A 21,392-nucleotide genomic window follows, 5' to 3' on the forward strand; every position below is an offset into this window, starting at 1 on the left:
CTTCCAGCTTGACTGTGAATCACTGATTGCAACATTAAGTGAGGAGTTACTGTAGCTATGTTCCTGAAAAATGCTGCTTTAAGCGAAACAAGGTTAAGCGAATCCAATTTCCCCATAAGAATTAATGTAAATGTGTGGGGGCCAGGTTCCAGGGAACTTTTTTCGCCAGACAAAAGTCATTATACACATACACACACACACAGAGCGTAAGTGTTAAACAAACAATTTAATACTGTACACAGCAATGATGATTGTGAAGCTTGGTTGAGGTAGTGGAGTCAAAGGGTGGGATATTTCCCAGGGAATGCTAAATGATGAACTAGCACTCTGCTGAGCCCTCAAGGGTTAACACGTTGTTGTTGTAGCCTCACGCTCTACAAGGCAGCACAAGTGGAGGGAGGAGACACAATAGATGCGTGGCAGTGGCTGCAAACATTCCGTGTGGAAACCGAACATGATAAACCAACGCTGTCCCACGAGAGCACACCAGTTCCTCCACTTTCCAAAGTGCTGGGGGGGCGGTGCGTGTGTGTGTAAGACAGAGACACACACCGTGTGTGTGTGTGTGTGTGTGTGTGTGTGTGTGAGAGAGAGAAAGAGAAAGAGAGAAGCGCTTTGCCTCTCTAAGTACGCTGACCCCACTCTAAGTACACTGCCTTTTTAAGTAGATCAGAAAGTTGAGACAGCATCTGCTGCCTGCAAACTTCCTCCGTCCTGAGCCCTGTCTCCTGTCATGTCCCTCCCCTGCTCTGTAGAGATGGGATACAGGAGCGGGTGGAGGGTGACACCCTGACATCAACACCCCTCTTTCTCCCCATCCCCTGCACAGCAAGCAGGAGGCTCCCAGAAGCAGCTCCAAGGCAGAGGGCAGGAGCAGCGCATGGCAGTGGGGGGAGGGACACCTGAATGCCTGGCAATTGATTGCCTGCTGCGTGGCTGCCATGCGGCGAATTTAGGGGAGCTGATGGGGGGGCTGCCGGCCCACCCCAAGCCCGCACCAGCTTGCTCCAACGGGCTGCTCTTTCTGCAAGCAGTGGACAAAGCAGGCGGCTGCCAAACAACGTTGTAAGGGAGCATTGCACAACTTTAAACGAGCACGTTCTCTAATAGATCAGTGACATAACAACGTTAACCGGGACGATGTTATGTGAGGAGTTACTGTACTCTCTGGGAATGGTTTTTCAACCAGTTATCCACTTACTATATAGTAGCTCCATCTAGGTTGTATTTCCTTAGTTTATGAGAACGTCACTTGAGACAATATCAGAAGCTTTACTGAAGTCAAGATATATCACCTCTACTGCTTCCCCGCTGTCCACAAGGCTTGTTACCCTGTCAAACAAAGCTATTAGGTTGGTTTGACGTGATTTGTTCTTGACAAATCCATGCTGACTGTTACTTATTACCTTATTATCTTCTAGGTGTTTGCAGATTATTTGCTCCATTATCTTTTCGGGTACTGAAGTTAACCTGACTTTACATAAGACGTAAACACTATTGTTAGAATGGGAATTGCTCATTTATGAGCATAAACTTGACCTAGTTGGCATTCCTGAAATCTGGTGCAAAGATTCACACAATTGGAATGTGAGATAATGGTTATGGTCTATTCAGGAAGGACTGAGTGGGCAATGGGGATGGGGAGTGACATACTGGCAAGTTGGAAGCAAATGATCTTGAATGCATACGGATTAATATTCTGACAGATAAAGTACAAGATGCGATACCAGTTGGCATCTGCTACAGCCACCAAATCACACTAGAGAACAGGAGAGCGGCTTGTTAAGCCCTATCTGTAATGTGTAAGGGAGAAAAAAAAATGCATTATCATGAGGGACTTCAATCTGAGCAACATATTCTCTCATGCTTCCAGTTCTAATATATCCTTATAATTTCGAAAAGCTATAGAAGACAATTCCTTAACTCACAAAGTATTGCATCCAACAAAGGGGGCTTCTATGTTAGACCTTATCTTGACAGATAAAGGGGAATTGATCACAGAACTAAAAAGTAGTGGTACCTTAGGTACAAAGGATCAGAAAGACTTGATTACATTTGTTATGTGCAAACAGAATAAAGTCCAAACCAGTAAGATGTGCATTCTTGGATAATTAAAATGAATGAGAATTTGGAAAGTTACTAGATGTCCAAAAAGCCACAATGAAGTAAGTAGGCCCTGCTGGTTTAAAAAATCAAACAATACAAAAAACTTGGCTTAGAGGGGAAGTGAAAGCAGCTTTAAACATTTAAAAAATACCTGTAAAACACATGGAAGAAAGGGGAAGTTATAGCAATGAATAAGGTTAAGATTGTGTCAGGGTTATTTTTAGTAATAGTCACGGACAGGTCACGAGCAACAAACAAAAGTCATGGGAGCTCGTGACCTGTGTATGACTTCACTAAAAATAACCGGGGGGGGGCAGGGCTGGGGTGGGGTGGGGTGGGGTGGGGGGAGGAATGACAGCTGGAGCCCCATAGGGTTGGACTGACAACCTGAGCCCCACCGCCTTTGTTGGGGCGGTGGGGGGGGCGGGCGAATAGCCTTGGCTCCAGCCACAGACCCAGAAGGTAGGGGTACGCAGCCCTGGCCGCAGCCATGGGGGATGTGGGGGGGCACAGCCCTGGCTCTGGCCCCAGCCATAGCTGTGGGGGAGGGCAGCCATGGGGCAGGGGTGCACAGTCCCAGCTGAAGCCACAAGGGTGGGGAGGGGCATACAGTCTTGGGTCCAGCACCAGCTGCAGGGCAGGGGCATGCAGCCTCAACTCCAGCTGCGGCTGAAGCTGCAGGGCGGGAGTGGGATGCACAGACCTGGCTCCAGGGCAGGGGGAAAGTGGTGCACAGTCCCAGCTCTAGCCCCAGCTCTGGGACAGGAGCACACAACTGTGGGGGGAGGGAGGGCGCACAGCCCCAGCTCCAGCCCCGGTTTCAGCTGACAGCTGAAACCGAAAAAGTCATGGAGGTCCAGTAAAGTCACAGAATCCATGACTGCCATGACCTCCATGACTAAATCAGATCCTTAGTAATGAATATAACTCAGAAGCTAGGAACTGTAGAAAATTAATATGGGAGGCAAAAGAGGACACAAGAAAAAATTAATGGCCAGCAGAGTTATGGATAAGAAGAGGGGATTTACGTATATTAAGAGCAAAAGGAATCCTAACAATGGTGTTGGTCCATTACTAGATGGAAATGGTAGAACTGTCAATAATAATGCAGAAAGAGCAGAAATGTTCAATAAATATTTGTTCTATATTTAGGAAGATGATGATGATGAAGTACTTTCCATTCCAACTGTAACTAAGGAGGATATTAAATAACAGTACTAAAGCTATATATTTTTAAATCTTATAGTCTGGTTAATTTGCATCCAAGAGTTTTAAAAGAGCTGACCAAGGAGCTTGCTGGACCATTAATGATAATATTTGCTAAGTCTTAGAACACTGGAGAAGTTCCAGATGAGTGCAAGAAAACTAATGTGCCAGTATTTTAAAAGGGTAACCAAGATAACCTGGGTAATTATAACCCTGTTAGCTTGACATTGATCCCAGGCAAATAATACAATAGCTGATACTGGACTCAATTAATAAAGAATTAAAGGAGGGTAATATAATTAGTGCCAATCAGCATGGGCTATTGTAAAATAGATCCTGTCAAACTAACTTGATATTTTTTTATGAAATTACAAGGGTGGTTGAAAAAGCTGTGTGTGTTCAAGTAATATTCTCAGACTTCCACAAGGCATTTGACTTGGTACCACAGAATATTTTGATTACAAAACTAGAATGAGGCAAAATTAATGTTTCACATATTGAACTGATTAAAAACTGGGTAACTGATAGGTTTCAGAATATAATTTTAAATGGGGAATCATCAAGCAGGTTTGTTTACAGTGGGGTCCCACAGGGATCGGTTCTTAGCATTATGCTATTTAGTATATTTATTAATGATCTGGAGGAAAACATAAAATGATTGCTGATAAGGTTTGCAAATGCAAATGCTGATAAGGTTTGCAAAGGTTTACACATAGTTTGGGGGAGTGGTAAATAATGAAGAGGACAGGTCACCAATACAGAGTGATCTGAATTGCTTAGAAAGCTGGGTATAAGCAAACAGTAGGCATTTTAATATGTCCAAATGTAAGGTCATTCATCTCAGAACAAAGAATGTAGGCCATACAGTGCAAGCAGTGGCTCTGAAAAGGACTTGGGTCATGGTGGATAGTCAGTTGAACATGAACTCCCAGTGCTACACTGTGGCCTAAAAGGCTAATGCTATCCTTGGATATGCAAACAGGGCAATCTGGATGAGGAATAGGGAAGTTACAATACTTCTGTATTTGGCACTGGTGCAACTGCTACTGCAATACCATGTCCAGTGCTGGTATCCACAGTTCAAGAAAGATGATAATAAATTGGAAAGAGTTCAGAGCGGAGCCGTGAGACTGATTGGAAAACATTCCTTATAGTGAAAGACTCAAGGAGCTCCATCTGTTCAGCTTAACAATAGCGAAGGATAAGTGATGACTTGACCACAGTCTAGAAGTACCTAAATGGGGAACCGAAATTTGATAATAGAGCACAATCCAGTCTAACAGACCAAAGTATAACAAGATCCAATGGCTGGAAGTTAAAGCTAGACAAATTCAGACTAGAAATAAAATGCAAAATGTTAATAGTGATTGTTATATTAAGCATTGGAATAACTTATCAAGGGCTGTAGTGGATTCTCCATCACTTACAATTTTAAACATCAAGACGGAGTGTTTTTTCTAAAAAATATTCTCTAGATCAAACAGGAATTAATTCAGGGAAGTTCTATGGCCTGTGTTATACAGGGGTCAGACTAGGTGATCACAGTGGTCCCTTCTGGCCTTAGAAACTATGAACACCATCTCCAAGAGAGGAGTAGTTAGCTGAAACTGAATGCAGGCAAGAGTTTTGTGATGCTGGTAGGAAGAGTAAAGCAGTCACAGCCCTTGACAGGCTTCCTCTGGTGGTCAGACATAAGTCTGCTGTATTGGACTCAACCCTTGGATCCCAGTTTCCTTTAAGCCCAGTGGGTGTAGGCCAGGGGTCTCAAACACGTGGCCCGCATGTGGCCTACAGAGTTATTTGCTGCAGCCCACCCAGCTCCCCACCCCCCTGGAGTTATTTCCTGCTGCCGCCAAGCTCCCCTCACCTGCCGCCCCCACAGCGTGCCGCGTCCCCATTCCTCTGCCTACCTCCAGGTGCTTCCCACCACCAAACACCTGTTTGGCGGTGCTTAGTGCTTTCCAGGAGGGAGGGGGGAGGAGCGGGGAGCTGCATGCTCCTAGGAGGAGGCAGAGAAGAGGCAGGGCAGGGGCGGGGATTTGGGGAAGGTGTTGGAATGGGGGCGGGGAAGGGGTGGGAAGAGGCGGGGCAGGGGTGAGGCCTCATGGAAGGGCTGGAGTGGGGGCAGGGCCAGGGCAGAGGCGGGGGGGGCTTTTGTATCTTTATTTGTAAAGGTGTCAGTAATGCGGCCCTTGGGCCAATGTACTAGTTCTCATGTGGCCCTCGTAGTGATTTGAGTTTGAGATCCCTGGTGTAGGCAATATCCTGACACTGTCTTAACCTGACCTCTCTGGCACACTCCTGGGGAACAGAACCTTTCTCTTGTACCCCCTTATTGGGATGTGGGATCCCACAGTTCAGCTGCCCTAGGCCCCAGTGCTAGTGCTGATCTCTCGAGTGTCCCTACTAGCTTAAGCAGGCGTTTCCCAGAGCACCGCCCAGGTGGGTACTCCCACCCATCCCTGCATGCAAGACCCTCCCTCAGTTTTCTTACCCCTCCAGAGAGCGCTTTGGCTCTTAGTGTCCTTCAGGGAGTCTAGGGTCCTCTCTCCTCCAGTTCGTTCCGGTGATGGTCTCCCATGCTATAGAATGTATCTCATTTAAAGAGAAATTTCTAACGTTTTGTCCCTTCCTGACCTTCACTGGGGAATTTTCCATTTTCTAACCCTCTGTGTGCTGGGCATAGAGGGTCATTAATAATTAATGTGCTTACCACTTATTGTCTCTCCTGTCCATCTCTTATTGAACCTAGGGGATTTACTCATTTTTCTCTCATCCCATTGATACCCTATGCTTCAAGTCAGCTGAAGAAGAATGGATGAGACTCCATTTAAGGAGTGCCCCCAAGGGGTCTGTAATAATAATGGGCACTTCTTTTCCCATGAGTGCTGAGTACCCAGGCCTGGTTTACGCTTACAATTTAGATTGGCCTAGCTACATCACCCAGGAGTGCAAAAAATTCACACCCGTGAGCTCCACAGTTAACCCCCAGTGTAGCTATGGCTTGGTCAATAAAATAATTTTTCCATTGACCTCACTACTGCTGCTTGAAGAGGTAGATTAACTTCACCCATGGGAAACCTCTTCCATTATTGTAGGACGTGTGTACAGCGGCACAGCTGCAGTGCTGTAGGTTTGCTGTACTAGGGCCTGTAGTGTAGCTTGGCCTCAGCCTCTAAAGCACTTCCAGCCCCTACTGGCTCTGGGAACTGAGATCAGAAGCATAACCCAGGTCGTCCACATGGCCGCGCAGAGCACTCTCTCTAGGCTACCGGGTCAGCCAACTTGGTCGTATCCTATTTTATTTTAGGAAGGTGACATCGCTCTGATTCTGTAGGATGCTTTATCATCTCCTTGCTGTAACTCATACAGAATCAAGGAAAGTAATAGTGCAGAGCATAACCACATGCTGCATGGGAATGCAAACCCTCCATTATCTTCTGGTCTAATCAAGCCAGCTCTTCTGATTCTATGAGCTCTTTTGTTCCACCGGAATGAGGAAATCATCCAATTAAGTTTATCAAAGAGCCTCTTATTGAGATTCACTGGAAGGGCAGGAAATAAGTAGAGACTTCTAGCTAGTGTATTCTCTCTAATTACATTTATTCTCCCCATCAAGGAGAGTGGAAGGAGATTCTTTTTCTGTTAATCTGCCTTCATTTTTTTCAGCATAGAAGCATAATTAAGGTCAAATAACTCACTGAAAGAGAAGGATAACAAAACCCAAATGTTCCATAAACATCCTAGCCCCTTTGAATGGAAGAGGGGGAGGGCAGTACAGGAGTATTTAATAGGAGCTGGACTCAAGGCGCAAATTTCAAATCAAAATGTCCCCTAAATTCAGGAGTGTTCAAAACCAGGATATTAGTTTGAGCCCATTTCTAGTCTGGGAATAAGTCAATATTTTCAAACCTTAGAGTACCAATAAGCATCTAAATCCATTATCGGAAGTTGAATCAAAGTTGACTGAATTTTCAGAGGTACTGAGCACCAAAAATTCCTTTGAACTCATTGTCAGATGGATGGTGAGAGGGGTCATTTTGGCAGGAGTGTTTTGGATAGATTTTAGACAAGTGATATGTATATCCAGGAGGCCAGAGAAGAGTACTTTGCAGTCCTCAAGACCAAAGTTCAGACAAGTGCCTTAGCTTTTGGGACAGAAAGGAAGAACCAGATTTTCAGTAAGAAATTGAGGAAAGAAAGCCACGAGATTTGGATGTGAGGGAGGAATGAGAGGCAGGATTGAAGATGAAGAGGAGGATGTTGAGTAGTGTTAGCAGTGATGGAGAATGGGGGAAATGATATTAGGTTAGGAGAACAGATTGATGAACTTTTTCTTGGCTGTATAAACTTGAGTGGTCAGTGAATCATCCAACAGAAATCTAGAGGCTCCAAGGTATGGGATTTGGCTCCAAGATCAGGTGTGGAGAAGCATGGAGTCCTCAGCATAGAGATGATAGTTTAATCTGTGTCTCTAGATGAAGATGTCCAGGGATAGGGTGTAGATGAAGATCACGTGAGGACCAACAACAGAGCTGTGTTAGACACTAAAAGAGTGGTCAAAGAGGACAGGGGGATCTAAGAGAACGTTGCCCTGAAAATCTAGGGAGAATGGGGTATTGAGGAGAAGGGCGAGAGAAGTGGCTTAAAAAGCAGCAGAAAGGAGGAGGATGGAGTATAGGAAGATACCATTAAAGACTTTGGTGAGGGCAGTTTCAGTGGAGTGGAAGGATGTAACCAGATTGGAGGGGATGTCTGATGAAATATGACTATATGTTTCTAGATAATCTTATAATTGTATAGTGTTTTTTTTCATGCTGAAGGAACTCAACATACTTTACAAACTATATTAAGTAGAGAAATCACATTGCCACTGAAGTGTGGCCTTCTCTGTGAAGACACATTAAATCTGCTTGACAGTGCACTGCAGCACCACCCCACAGGTGAGGACAGGAAGTGAAGAAGAATACCATATCCAGGTGAAACTAGAAGTGGGAGTTTGTTAGGCAGGGTGCAGTTACCTGGGCTGAATTTTAGCTAGGGTGCCCAGGTTAACAGCTCCAGTGAAAAGTGCTAGGGCAGGGGTGGCCAAACTTACTGGCCCTCCGAGCCACATACAACAGTCATCAGAAGTTCGAGAGCCAGGGCACACCTGGCGGGGGCTAGGGCTTGGGGCTTCAGCCCTGGAGGAGGCGCCTAACAGGACTTGGGGAATCAGCCCAGCTCCTGCTGAAGCCCTGAGCCCCAGAAGGAGCATCCTGCAGGGCTGAAGCCCCGAGATCCCACTCCCTGATGGGCAGAAGTCCCCCACCACCCGGCTGCAAGGCAGAGGTCCCGAGCTCCTCCTCCCAGTCTGGTAGTTGGAGAATGGGGGAGCATTGCAGGGGTTCCATGAGCTGCACTTGTAAAAGAGCCACAGTTTGGCCACCCCTGTGCTAGGGAATCTTTAATGACCATTTTACATATCATGCAAAAAGCAGAATAGGGTCTGCATGGTATTAGTGAACAATGTATCACACAGCCTCCTCTCTCCATCCTTACCAATACTTGCAGCCTCAATCCAAGTTTTAGGGACCCTAAGCTTAAACCTGGATCTTAAAATCCCTGTGAATATATGCTCTTCCCCAACTCAGCAGTGCAGGAAGCTTTCCCTTCTTCAATTAGGTGTTTGGTCTTGGCATCTTTCTTTGACTTAACATGCTGACTGGCTAAGACAGTCTTTCATTTTATTTTATTAGACCTCACTTGCGTATTAATTTACATTGCGTTTCCATTGTTTATTTTGATCACTTATCTCTTAATACCTGCTTATCCAGTCTGGATTGAATGGCCCATTGTGTCACATACTACTTGCATATAGACCTATCTGATTCACACTGTGCTTGTTTTCCTGTACCAACATACAATAATGTGAGAGGGTTATCACTGAGAGAATCTGGAGAGTGACGTTTTTATTACATCTGCATCACAGCCAGACAGATTTGTCAAAGGCACAAATGGGAGTTAGATTCGTGCTTGACTTTGAAAGTATACTGCAAGAAACATAAAGAATAAGAAAAATGATCCATCTGGTCTTGTATCCTGTCTTCAACAGTAGCCAGTGCTGGATGCTTCAGAAGGAGAAATAACCTCACAAATGCATCAGACTATTCAATTCTATACCATGGGAGAAATTTCTTCCTGACTCCAGCTGGTGATGCTTTTGTGCCTTGAAGCATGAAGATTGATAGTGACTTGTGACTTATACTAGCAAGGCTAAATTGTTGCTGCTGTTCTTATTTATATAAATGACTCCTCCTTTTTGGAAATCTACTAAGATATTCTAAAAAGAAGTACTATTCTACTGCCCAAAGACAATTCACAGGCTTCTATCCCCCTGTGATGGAGTGACATATATGTAGTGAGTATGCAGTGCTGTTATGAAAGAATTCATTGCAGTAATTTCCTTTCATTTAGTAACATGCACTTAAAATGTTCTTTTTTCAAAGTAACAACCGTGTTAGTCTGTATTCGCAAAAAGAAAAGGAGTACTTGTGGCACCTTAGAGACTAACCAATTTATTTGAGCATGAGCTTTCGTGAGCTACAGCTCACTTCATCGGATGCATACCGTGGAAACCGCAGCAGATATTATATACACACAGAGATCATGAAACAATACCTCCTCCCACCCCACTGTCCTGCTGGTAATAGCTTATCTAAAGTGATCATCAAGTTGGGCCATTTCCAGCACAAACCCACTCCCCTAAGTTCCCTGTGTGGCAGCTTCCAAGCAGGCTGGGCAGTCAATTGCTGGGCAGTTCAGCTGTTCCTCCCCCCACCGCCGTGTGCTGCTCCTGCCCTCTGCCTTGGAACTGCTCCCAGGAGCCTCCTGCTTGCTGTGCGGGGGGTGGAGGAGGAGCGGAAGAGGGGTGCTAATGTCAGGGTGTCCCCCTCCCCCCGCTCCTATCCCCTGCTCCTGTACCCCATCTCCACACACATAGTCTTTTGTCTGGCAAAAAAATAATCCTGGAACCTAACCCCCCCCCCCCCCCATTTACATGAATTCTTATGGGGAAATTGGATTTGCTTAACATCATTTCGCTTAAAGTATCATTTTTTTCAGGAACATAACTACAGCGTTAAGCGAGGAGTTATTGTATGTGCTTTTACAGTTGCAACACAACAGGTCCCTGATTAGGTCATAAGTTTATGGTATGATTCTACATTGTGCAGGTGAGACGAGTGACCTGGCATAAAGTATAAATTGATGAGCAGGACAGGAGTTGTGGGGTAGCCTAATCCTGTGGTAATCAGAGCATTGCTATTTGGCTGCTATGTTACTCCTGCCTACTAAATAAGCGTAAGTTCTAGAGGAGAACATGTAGCTAAGCACCTTATAAGAGGATCTTGTTTAAAATGGCAGATTTGCATGTTGTCTGCCTAAACTTTTACCCTTTGTTTACCAGGTGCAAGTGAGAGTGACGGAACAGGCATGCCAGGGGTTTGGAACTCAATACAACTCACTTCAGACAGATGTACCTAGCACTTAAACTCACTTTTGTCCATGTGTGGTGTCTGCTAGCAAGTGTGGAGACCAAGAATCTTGTTGCTCTCTTTTCAAGATCAAAATATTTTATTCATAAGGAAAATCTCCCCCTCCCCCAACTGTTTGAGAATTTTTTTGCCATATTTTTCCATCTGAGCTTATGCAGTTGGGGTGACATAGATCCCTGTGCTGAGGGCCACACAAGTCCTGTTCACCAAATCAGTCCCACTAAGCCTTATGCTGGCCCTTGACACAGCAGTGAATTTCACCCCGATTGTTGTTTTTGGACACTTAGACACATATTTACTTGCACTGAGAATGTTTGGGAGAGTTGCTCATTTCACTGTAATGAGGTTAATGATTTCACAAGGTATGGCTGCAGTGCAGCTTGGAGGTGCTGATTCCCAGCCAGGTAGACAGATTTGTGGTCATTGTACTATGGGAGGCAGCTCATGCTTGGAACCAGGACTCAGGCGGGCTTCGACTTGGGCTTCGACTAGCCTGAGCCGCTACCCGTGCTGCAACATCAACACTGCTATTCTTAGTACCCTAGCTTGAGCTGAGCTCGTGAGAGCCTGTCTGCCCACAGTGGGAATCCCACCGCCCAGCTGCAGTATAGACATACCCACAGAGGCAGGTTCTGAGACTTTTAGGGGAACAAACTGGGTTGAATTAATGTTTTGTTTTTCTTTTCCCCCTCAGGTGGAAGAGAGCTACCATACGGGCAGCCCTTCGAAAGGCCTTTTCTCAAAAGGGCTCCAAAATCGACCTTCCAGCCCTGTTTCTGCCCCTGTGAGATCTAAACATAGCCCAGGTTCACCAAAAACAGTGTTCCCCTTCCCATATCAGGAGTCTCCCCCACGCTCCCCTCGCCGAATGAGCTTCAGTGGAATCTTCAGGTCCTCTTCCAAAGAATCCTCTCCCAGTTCTAACCCGTCTACCTCACCCGGTGGCATGAAGTTTTTCTCCAGATCAAGAAAAAGTAAGAAATTGATCATGTTATTTCAGGAAGATACACTGTACCTGTGGGCTTGACCTATTCTTTACCTGCCTATAGTAAAGTAAGTGCGGATGGGGCACATGCTGTTTTTCATCATAGAATCATAGAATATCAGGGTTGGAAGGGACCCCAGAAGGTCATCTAGTCCAACCCCCTGCTCAAAGCAGGACCAATTCCCAGTTAAATCATCCCAGCCAGGGCTTTGTCAAGCCTGACCTTAAAAACCTCTAAGGAAGGAGATTCTACCACCTCCCTAGGTAACGCATTCCAGTGTTTCACCACCCTCTTAGTGAAAAAGTTTTTCCTAATATCCAATCTAAACCTCCCCCACTGCAACTTGAGACCATTACTCCTCGTTCTGTCATCTGCTACCATTGAGAACAGTCTAGAGCCATCCTCTTTGGAACCCCCTTTCAGGTAGTTGAAAGCAGCTATCAAATCCCCCCTCATTCTTCTCTTCTGCAGGCTAAACAATCCCAGCTCCCTCAGCCTCTCCTCATAAGTCATGTGTTCCAGTCCCCTAATCATTTTTGTTGCCCTTCGCTGGACTCTCTCCAGTTTATCCACATCCTTCTTGAAGTGTGGGGCCCAAAACTGGACACAGTACTCCAGATGAGGCCTCACCAATGTCGAATAGAGGGGAACGATCACGTCCCTCGATCTGCTCGCTATGCCCCTACTTATACATCCCAAAATGCCATTGGCCTTCTTGGCAACAAGGGCACACTGCTGACTCATATCCAGCTTCTCGTCCACTGTCACCCCTAGGTCCTTTTCCGCAGAACTGCTGCCTAGCCATTCGGTCCCTAGTCTGTAGCTGTGCATTGGGTTCTTCCGTCCTAAGTGCAGGACCCTGCACTTATCCTTATTGAACCTCATCAGGTTCCTTTTGGCCCAATCCTCCAATTTGTCTAGGTCCTTCTGTATCCTATCCCTCCCCTCCAGCGTATCTACCACTCCTCCCAGTTTAGTATCATCCGCAAATTTGCTGAGAGTGCAATCCACACCATCCTCCAGATCATTTATGAAGATATTGAATAAAAGTGGCCCCAGGACCGACCCTTGGGGCACTCCACTTGATACCGGCTGCCAACTAGACATGGAGCCATTGATCACTACCCGTTGAGCCCGACAATCTAGCCAGCTTTCTACCCACCTTATAGTGTATTCATCCAGCCCATACTTCCTTAACTTGCTGACAAGAATACTGTGGGAGACCGTGTCAAAAGCTTTGCTAAAGTCAAGAAACAATACATCCACTGCTTTCCCTTCGTCCACAGAACCAGTAATCTCATCATAAAAGGCGATTAGATTAGTCAGGCATGACCTTCCCTTGGTGAATCCATGAATCAGTTTCACTTAAGATGTTTATCAGTTTCTTGCACACTAAGTGTCCTGTACAAAGTGACCATGAGACTCCTACAAGCAAATCAACAAATCTAGCCCTGGGCAGCGAGCCAGCACATGAGTCATATGTAAGGCTTTGGATGAAATCCTGACACCATTGAAGTCGATGGGAATTTTGCCACTGACTTCAGTGCGCTGGGGATTTCATCCATAGGATCTAAGTGGAACTAAAGTGGTACTTGGCGTAAGTGATGGCCCTCTGCACAGGGTGAACTTAACTCAGAATGAGAGAAGTTTTGCTTCATTAACCACCTAGAGAATTTCAGCAGTTACTTTACCGATGTTGTTTATGCTATTATAGAACAAATTATCCTTACCAGACAGAGGAAAATGACATGGATTCCTGATCTGATGAGAATGGAGAGGATATTTAGGCTCATCCATCTGAAACCATTAGGTACTTCAACCGGTGTGATTCAGCACAAATGACTACTATTTATCACACATAGATTGTGTCTCTTCAGTAGTTTGTGCTCCCGTTACCGAATGAGCCACTTGAATAACTTATTTGTTGAGGAAAGAATTTACTTGTACTTTTTAAAATCTAATAATATAAGTAAAGAGTTAGAGCTCACACAGCTCATGTGCTCTAGGAAACGGACATATTTACAGGTGAATCACAGAATGCTCAAGTTTCCTCTGCTTATTATTATTAGGAATTGTTGGAATTGGTTGACTGTTTGGATTGTCTGTGTTTTGGTTTGTGTGAATGGAAGAACTAAAATCCTATATAGGTGCACAGGTGCAGTAGTATTGATGCCTGTAGCTGTGTTTGGCTAATGTGTATTGCATATAATGTACCGATAATCTTCTTTGATCCATAGGAATCATAAGGGACCTTTAAAATTTTTTTTTACTTGAACAGAATTCTGGGAAATATTTATTCTAACCAGAATAAGCAACTTTGTGGTGACTTCTGTACACACAAATAGTCTCACATGTATGTGGGTGCATGCGCAGGCCCACAGAGTTGTAGAGGATTTGTGGTTATATTTGGCAAGACATTCTGCAGAGTCAATTGAAATAAGATCTTTACCAGTCCCTTCACCACACTGAACCACTTCCCAGAGACTGAAACCTAGAGAAGGGAGGAGAAGGAAGTGTTTTGAAGGGAGTCAAATTTGTATTACACACAATTAGAGATGATATATCCAGTTTAGCCAGATCAATCACGGGCATAGTTAACTTCCATAGTTAAAGTTCAAACAAGTTTCCTAATAGGCTGTTTTTTCAGCCCCTCCAAAAAGCCCATGCACCATTTAAATCCCATTTTAGCCTTATTTTGTGGTTTTGAGTGTGTCTTAAGTGCTGCATAGGCTTTATGCTAGCTCACTGCACATGGGAGAATTTCATCCTGCCAGAATAATAATAATTAATAATAATATGTATTGCATAGCAAAGTACGCCAGTGACACTTTGATTATTTAGGTGCTGCCTAGTTATGCTCCTGAGCAGGGTTGGAAGGTGAAGTCTGATCCTAGCCAGATTAACCTATCCATCAGAATATTAAGCAAAAGGATCCTTCAACACGCAGCAAAAACACCGAGTTAGGGTCATGTTGATATATAGCAGAGCCAGGAATAGGAACAGGCTCTCTTGCCATATTTTTGAGCCAACAGAAGACATCCGTGACCTTCCTGGGAGAGAAATCATTGCAGCAGTCATATTGTTTATTTTTTTAGTGCAGGAATAGCCTCCTCTCGGAGAATGAGTGATGTTGATTCAAGTGCATACACCAGTAACTTTTGCCCTTCAATAGCTACAAGACAGAATGTCACTTTTATTCCAGGTGATGTTCCCTTCCCTAAGCTCCTTTCTAAAAGAGACTTAAATAGATACCCGCCCCTCCCTCCATTCTCCCCCACTTTTTGGTAGATATTATATCTACATAGGAATTGCATGCTTACGACTTACTACATTTACTTTTATGTCATTTCTTTTAAAAGTGCCTTTCCAAGGCTTCAGGAATTTTGTGGCACCTGATAAACAGCAGTGATCTATTGGGGCTTTTTATAATTAAATCTTGTGAATGCTCCTTCTCAGTAAAAAAAGAATGGTTTATGAAACACTAATATAATTTATTAAACCATATCTAAAACAAAGCCTTTATCACTTCAGCTTTGTTGTCTGAATGAGGGGATTTCTTAGAAAACGTATTCAAACCAACCATATAAGATCAGTACTGCATTACTCTGGTGATGGGCAACCTGGAATGGCCTACGTTAGTGAGGGCTCCAGTGCAGCAAAGCACACTCAAGCATGTGCTTATTGAACTGGGATTTTGATCATGATGTATCTCTAAATTGGTGCTAATGATGCACTGCACCTTTCCCTTGTTGGTCATGTAGCAAATCTTCATGTAATCTAGTCTGCAGCTGAAAAAAGAACCTAATAAAACTTTAAATTTTGGATTGTTGCTTTACAAGAGAATCTGTGAAATAATAATTTCCCACCACCCTGGAAAATTATGTAGCCAGTCTTCTGCTTTTCTTTCTTCCATGCAAAGTTCAAAACATACACTAACATGTTGATCCATGTGCTCCGTGTTTCTCTTGGCAGTGACACCTTTGCATGTTCTTGATTTAAAGCGTACATATGCAGTATTTGAAGTGCTTGATTTATCTCTTTCCCCTCCCCCCCCACACACACTTTGTTTCTGAGCTTGTGCAATATGGGATAAGTAATAGTGGTTGGAATAAGATGTGATCCTTTCCCATGTAAGGGTAGAAGTTAAAGGCACTTTGACATCTTGGTGATAAACGAGGCTTAAAATGTTTAAGGTTCCTCTTTGTCTGATTCTCTGCTGGCTTACCTTAGTGGTGTTCTCAGTAATAACCTATTGATTCTGCTCTAAAAAAAGTTTGTGCCATGAGAGGGAAAATATTTTCCTGCATGTGACTGCAGCAGTTTTCTTCGGTTGCTAGCGACTCTGTAGACTGATTGTTAGAGCTCAGCGTCTGTCACAGTGCCTTTTCCTGTACAAAGGAACATGAGAGAGCTGCGTTCACTATGCTTCCCCTCATTTTCTATCTGGAGTTCCTTCTGGATGAAGTTTGTATGTTTCAGTCAAGTAAACTGCTCGGTTTCAAGAAGAGTATGAAAGTAAAAATCTAAAAAATCCAAAACCCCAACACAATTTGTATCAGATATTCATATGAGTGTTTTTAAATAACTTTGTTAAAATATGAAGTTTCCAGACAGTTGTTTTTAAAGAGCTAAGACTAAAATTTAAAACCACATTATTGGAATATTGTTTTAAAAAGCATAGGTTTGAAACCCAGAAAGTTCAAGTTTTGGATCAAGGTTCCACAAATTACTGACTGTATCAGTATCCATCTTCTGCCTATGTACTAGAACATCCTTTACTCTCTACATTTATACCTCATGTACATTTCCAGGAGTGACCACAAACTCTTACTTTACATATGGTACAGATCTAAGAATTACCTCCTACCCATCCAATATCAGCCAAATCCAAGGATGTCCTGCAATCATTTTATAAAGCCCTGGCTAGCTGGCATCTGGAGTACAGTATCCAGTTTTAGTCACTTGCAAATATAGAGGTAAGCAAGAAACAGTCCATCATAGAACAACCAAGTTTTTCAATAGAGAGGAGGGAGCTAGGTAGGAAGACAGTGAATAAACCTGGATTATTTCGTTTTAAAAGAGGATGATTGACATGACACAAATGAAGTATTGTAACTGGGTAAGGATTATTATAGAGTCAGTCTATTTGAGGTTGTTTTCCAGACCTGAATAAAGAGACAATAAGTAGGTTTAACTTAATTGTTGCTATGCTATGAAAAGTGATTTTAAAACTGACATTTTTGGAATTGCTTTACAGTGACTCCGTATCACATTTACTCAGCTTGCAAGTAAAGCTGCTCTTTCTAATCGCCAGCCCTGCAAACTCAGTCTGGGATCTGAAGCTCTGTTCTTTCTACTTTACAGTCATTAGTTTATGATCCGCGTCTCGCTTTCGAGGGAATATATATAAGAAGAATTTAAGACAATTAGTTTACCGAGTAGGAAATAGGTGGGGCAGACTCTCAATTGAGATGCTGAAATTCATTATTAATATTTTAGGTAAACATTGGTAACTATATGGAATTTAATATGTTAAAAGGGAATATTAATTTTGTGTTTTGAAGTCATTAGGAGCAGCAGCGATTATTTTCTCTAATCATGCTTTCCTATACCCAAAGTGGCTATTTAAAAAACAAACAAATAAACAATACTCATGGTGCACCAATATGCTGCCTCAGAGGTCTGATTCAAAAGTCTTGGAAGTCAATGGAAAGATTCTCTTTGACATCAGTGAGCTTTGAATCAGGCCCATGGTAGACAGGGTGAGAAGATACTGAATCAAAGTTAAGGTTGTTTGCAGAACCTTAAATCTGAGCTATTTGGCTTTCAAACATTTTGTTTTTAAAATAGTCACTATACTCTAATGACAATGAAATTGAGTGTAATGTATTCAAATCTTAGTGTTTTTTGGGATGAGGGGAGTTGATCTAGAAAGGTCTTTCTTTCATCTGAAGAAGAAATTGCCTCAGTCTATTAATATTTTTTCCTCTGGAAGTCAATACTGGAACAGGAGCACCAGTGCAGCAAACAGCTGTAAACAGGGGAGTTTGCAAGGGCAGTTTGGGGGTAGGATGTGTGTGGGGGGTCTGGTTTTGTTTTGGTGTTTGTTTGGGTCTTTGGTGGGGGTTTTTGTGTTTTGTTTTTCCCCCCTGGCAGGACTTTAGGTGGGAAGGCTATGACAACAGTGGTTGTGACCCAAGCAGTAGAAAGTCTTGACCACATACTCAGGGTCTACCTGATTGCCTTATTTGGGATTGGGAAGGAATTTTCCCCCAGGTCAGATTGACAGAGACCCTCTGAGTTTTTCGCCTTCCTCTGCAGCATGGGGCACGGGTCACTTGCAGGTTTAAACTAGTGTAAATGGTGAATTCTCTGTAACTTGAAGTCTTTAAACCATGGTTTGAGGGCTTCAGTAAGTCAGCCAGAAGTTAGGGGTCTATTTCAGGAGTGGGTGAGGTTCTGTGGCCTGCAGTGTGCAAGAGATCAGACTAGATGATCACGATAGTCCCTTCTGACCTTCAAGTCTGTGAGTCTACTGATAATCACAAGTGAGACTAGTTATATTGTTCAGTTGGAAGGATGATTGGGGTACTACACAAAGATTGCCCCATACCTTATGATAATGGATAGATTATTTTCTGTGTACGAAAAGGGTATACAAATTGCATGCTATACTGTCTTATACCTGAAGATGGTGCAAGTAGCTTTGGTTTCCTGTATCCTAATGATACAATGGAAAAAGTTTTTGGGGTTTCATGTTGCAGCATTTAAGCTCTCCTCTGATGAAGGCCTCCTAACTATGATAGATCTGTATAGTAAAGCTTCTCCTCAGGTTTTAAGCTGAATTTGATTTCTCCCAAGATTTGTTTTAGAATTGCATTGCTTCTTATTTTGGTAACAAGTTGCTGTGAAACTGCTTACTCTGTGATGAGCGCAAGAGCTTATGCAAATTGCCAGGATCAGTTAGACAGGGTCAGCCTGACAAAGGGTGTTCTGGATGAACAGCTTGCAGCTGTGTGCAACTCAATCTGTATTTTTACAGTGTTAGGCTCAAACTACTGACATATATTACTTTAAAGAATCAGCTTCCTTAATATATATTCTTGTAAAATTGATGCAAGTTCAGTTAATTGGCTGTCCAAAGTTCACTGCTTTTGCTCGTGGATTTGACATTTAGATTGCTCTTTATGAGGTCAATAAGTACAATCCATAGTGTGTTTCCCTCCCAGCCTTTGAAATGCTACTATACCTAAATATCAGTTATAAGTTGTGTTGTGAGATACTACAACTGTGGACTTTTTACCCCTAATATCTCTACTATCCTGCATGTGAATCAGCTTCTTCTGATACTACTGGGGCCAATTGCTCCTTGCTTTTGGGAAACCAGCTGGGTGGGAGCTAAAGTTTAGGAAATAACCTTGAGGAAGTTTTCTTCCTGATTATTCTGGGGGTGGAGGCAGAATTTACCCCTCTCCTTGGAAAGCATCCCCCAAGTCCTCCAGGATCCACATGGATTCCAGGTCAACAGGAGAGGCAGGAACTTAGATGGGGAAGCTAAGTGATGTTTTTAGACCTCTGCCATAGTTACCCCCAAGACTCACCCTTTAAAATAAATCCTCATCAAAGAAAGGGTAACATGGAAAGCTAAGGCAGTTTTGAGCTTTATCATCTTCCTTCCCTGATCTCTGTAGGATTGGTATGGAGGACAGTAGATGTTCCTCCCATCAGTCTCTCCGACCCAATCACTCCCAACCCTCTCCCTGTACCTGTGAAGAACCATCTGTGAAACCCAGGGAAAGGGGATGGGCCATCTATGGTAGCAGATGACAGAACAAGGAGTAATGGTGTCAAGTTGCAGTGGGGGAGGTTTAGCTTGGATATTAGGAAAAACTTTTTCACTAGGAGGGTGGTGAAGCACTGGAATGCGTTACCTAGGGAGGTGGTGGAATCTCCTTCTTTTGAGGTTTTTAAGGTCAGGCTTGACAAAGCCCTGGCTGAGATGATTTAGTTGGGGATGAGTCCTGCTTTTTTTTCACTCCTACTGCCTTATTGGTTCAGTGGATACCAGTGGTCTTCGGGGGGAGAAACCATTTTACTTGGGAGAAACCACAATTTAAAGATGCAAACAGCTTCCTTTCCTGACAGGTCATGCTGCAAACAACAGTAGAGAAAACTAAAGGGTAGAAGTAATGAGTCTTATCTGCCACTCCCTTTGTGAACAAGATCTATTTTTGTTTGTTTATTCCCAGATATTTAGGTCCCAGTCCAGCAAAGCATCTAAGCAATTGCTTAATTTTAAATAAAGGAGCCGTCCCCTTGATTTCAGACTACTTATATGCTTCAAGCCAAGCACTTGCTTAAGTGCTTTGCTGGATCCGGGTCTTAGAGCACCATCATATCTACACACTTTTACTGTGTGGTAAACCCTCTTTTTGATGTGTCATTAAATGATGCTAGGTGCTGCGTGCGCGCACCCACACACGCACACTCTCTCTCTCTCTCTCTCTCTAAGGGCTAGTCTACAGTGCCCTTACAGTCATTCAGTGCGGACTACAGAGGCGTGAACTGCAGAGCATACCAAGTGTTGTGCTCTGACTGTCCTGTGTGGACAAGGCTGGCACAAATTAAAAGGTACCTAGTTCATGTTAATGTAGTCCTTTTTGAAAGAGGTGCAGTATAGACATAGCATAAGAGATACTTCCATCCTGAAAGAGTTTAGAGTCTAAATAGACAAGACAGACAAAGGGTGGGAGAAAATAAGTATTTTACAAAGAGGGAAGTGAGGCATAGAGAGCTTAAGTGACTTGCCCGAGTTCACAGAGAGAATCAGTGACAAAGCTTGGAACTGAACTCACATTTTCTGAGTGCCTGTTCAGTGCTTGAATCACAAGACCATCCATCCTGTCATGTTTATCTAACTCTCTGTAGTTTTTTTTTACTACACTCATCACCACCATGTCTGGTCTCTGTGCTCCTGGAGGATCTCGGTCCCAATGATCTGCTCTTTTAATATGCATGGGACTAAATGTGAGAGCAAATGTTTCCGAAAGAAGAATCCTACACTTGACTGTGAAATAGAAGCCTAACTTCATTATAAATTAAGTCTGTCTGCTTGTGCTAAAATAGAAATGCTCTCTGAAGTTTTCAGAACAAATATTATTTATAGCCATCTTCAGATGGGAAGGTCATTATTAAGGCTATGTTTTAGTCATGGGTATTTTTAGTAAAAGTCACGGACAGGTCACTGGCAGTAAACAAAAATTTATGGCCCGTGACCTGTCCATGACTTCCACTATACCCCTAACTAAAATTTGGGCTGTGGGGCTGTGGGTGCTCTATGGGGGCAGTCTGGGTGTGCTGGGGGGGGTGGCCCAGGAACCCTGCTGGTGCTTGCAGGGGAGGTGGGCGGCCCGGGCCCCCTGCTGGTGCTGGGAGGGGGAGGGTGGGTGGGGCTGGCAGGCTCCTTATGTGGCTCCATGTGTCCCTGCAGCTCCTAGGGTGAAGGAAGGCTAGGGGGGCTCCGCAGCTCCCATTGGCCAGGAACTGGAGCCAATGGGAG

At 43.8% G+C, this 21,392-nt stretch overlaps 1 protein-coding gene across 11 annotated transcripts in view; it reads left to right on the forward strand.

The window, feature by feature from the left end:
- Positions 1-21,392, forward strand: part of PRKAG2 (protein kinase AMP-activated non-catalytic subunit gamma 2) — a 379,638-nt gene that overhangs the window by 116,580 nt on the left and 241,666 nt on the right. For all 11 annotated transcript variants that reach the window (XR_012157633.2, XR_012157635.2, XR_012157636.2 and 8 more), the window contains exon 3: positions 11,542-11,821. Coding sequence is in view for 7 of the 11 variants with exons in the window: in XM_073334621.2 (XP_073190722.1) it covers positions 11,542-11,821 (280 nt within the window). In the remaining 4 variants the exon portion in view is untranslated. The remainder of the gene's footprint in view (positions 1-11,541; positions 11,822-21,392) is intronic.

Source organism: Lepidochelys kempii, chromosome 2 (genome assembly GCF_965140285.1).
Source record: "Lepidochelys kempii isolate rLepKem1 chromosome 2, rLepKem1.hap1, whole genome shotgun sequence".
In the NCBI taxonomy this organism is placed as follows: Eukaryota; Metazoa; Chordata; order Testudines; family Cheloniidae; genus Lepidochelys; species Lepidochelys kempii.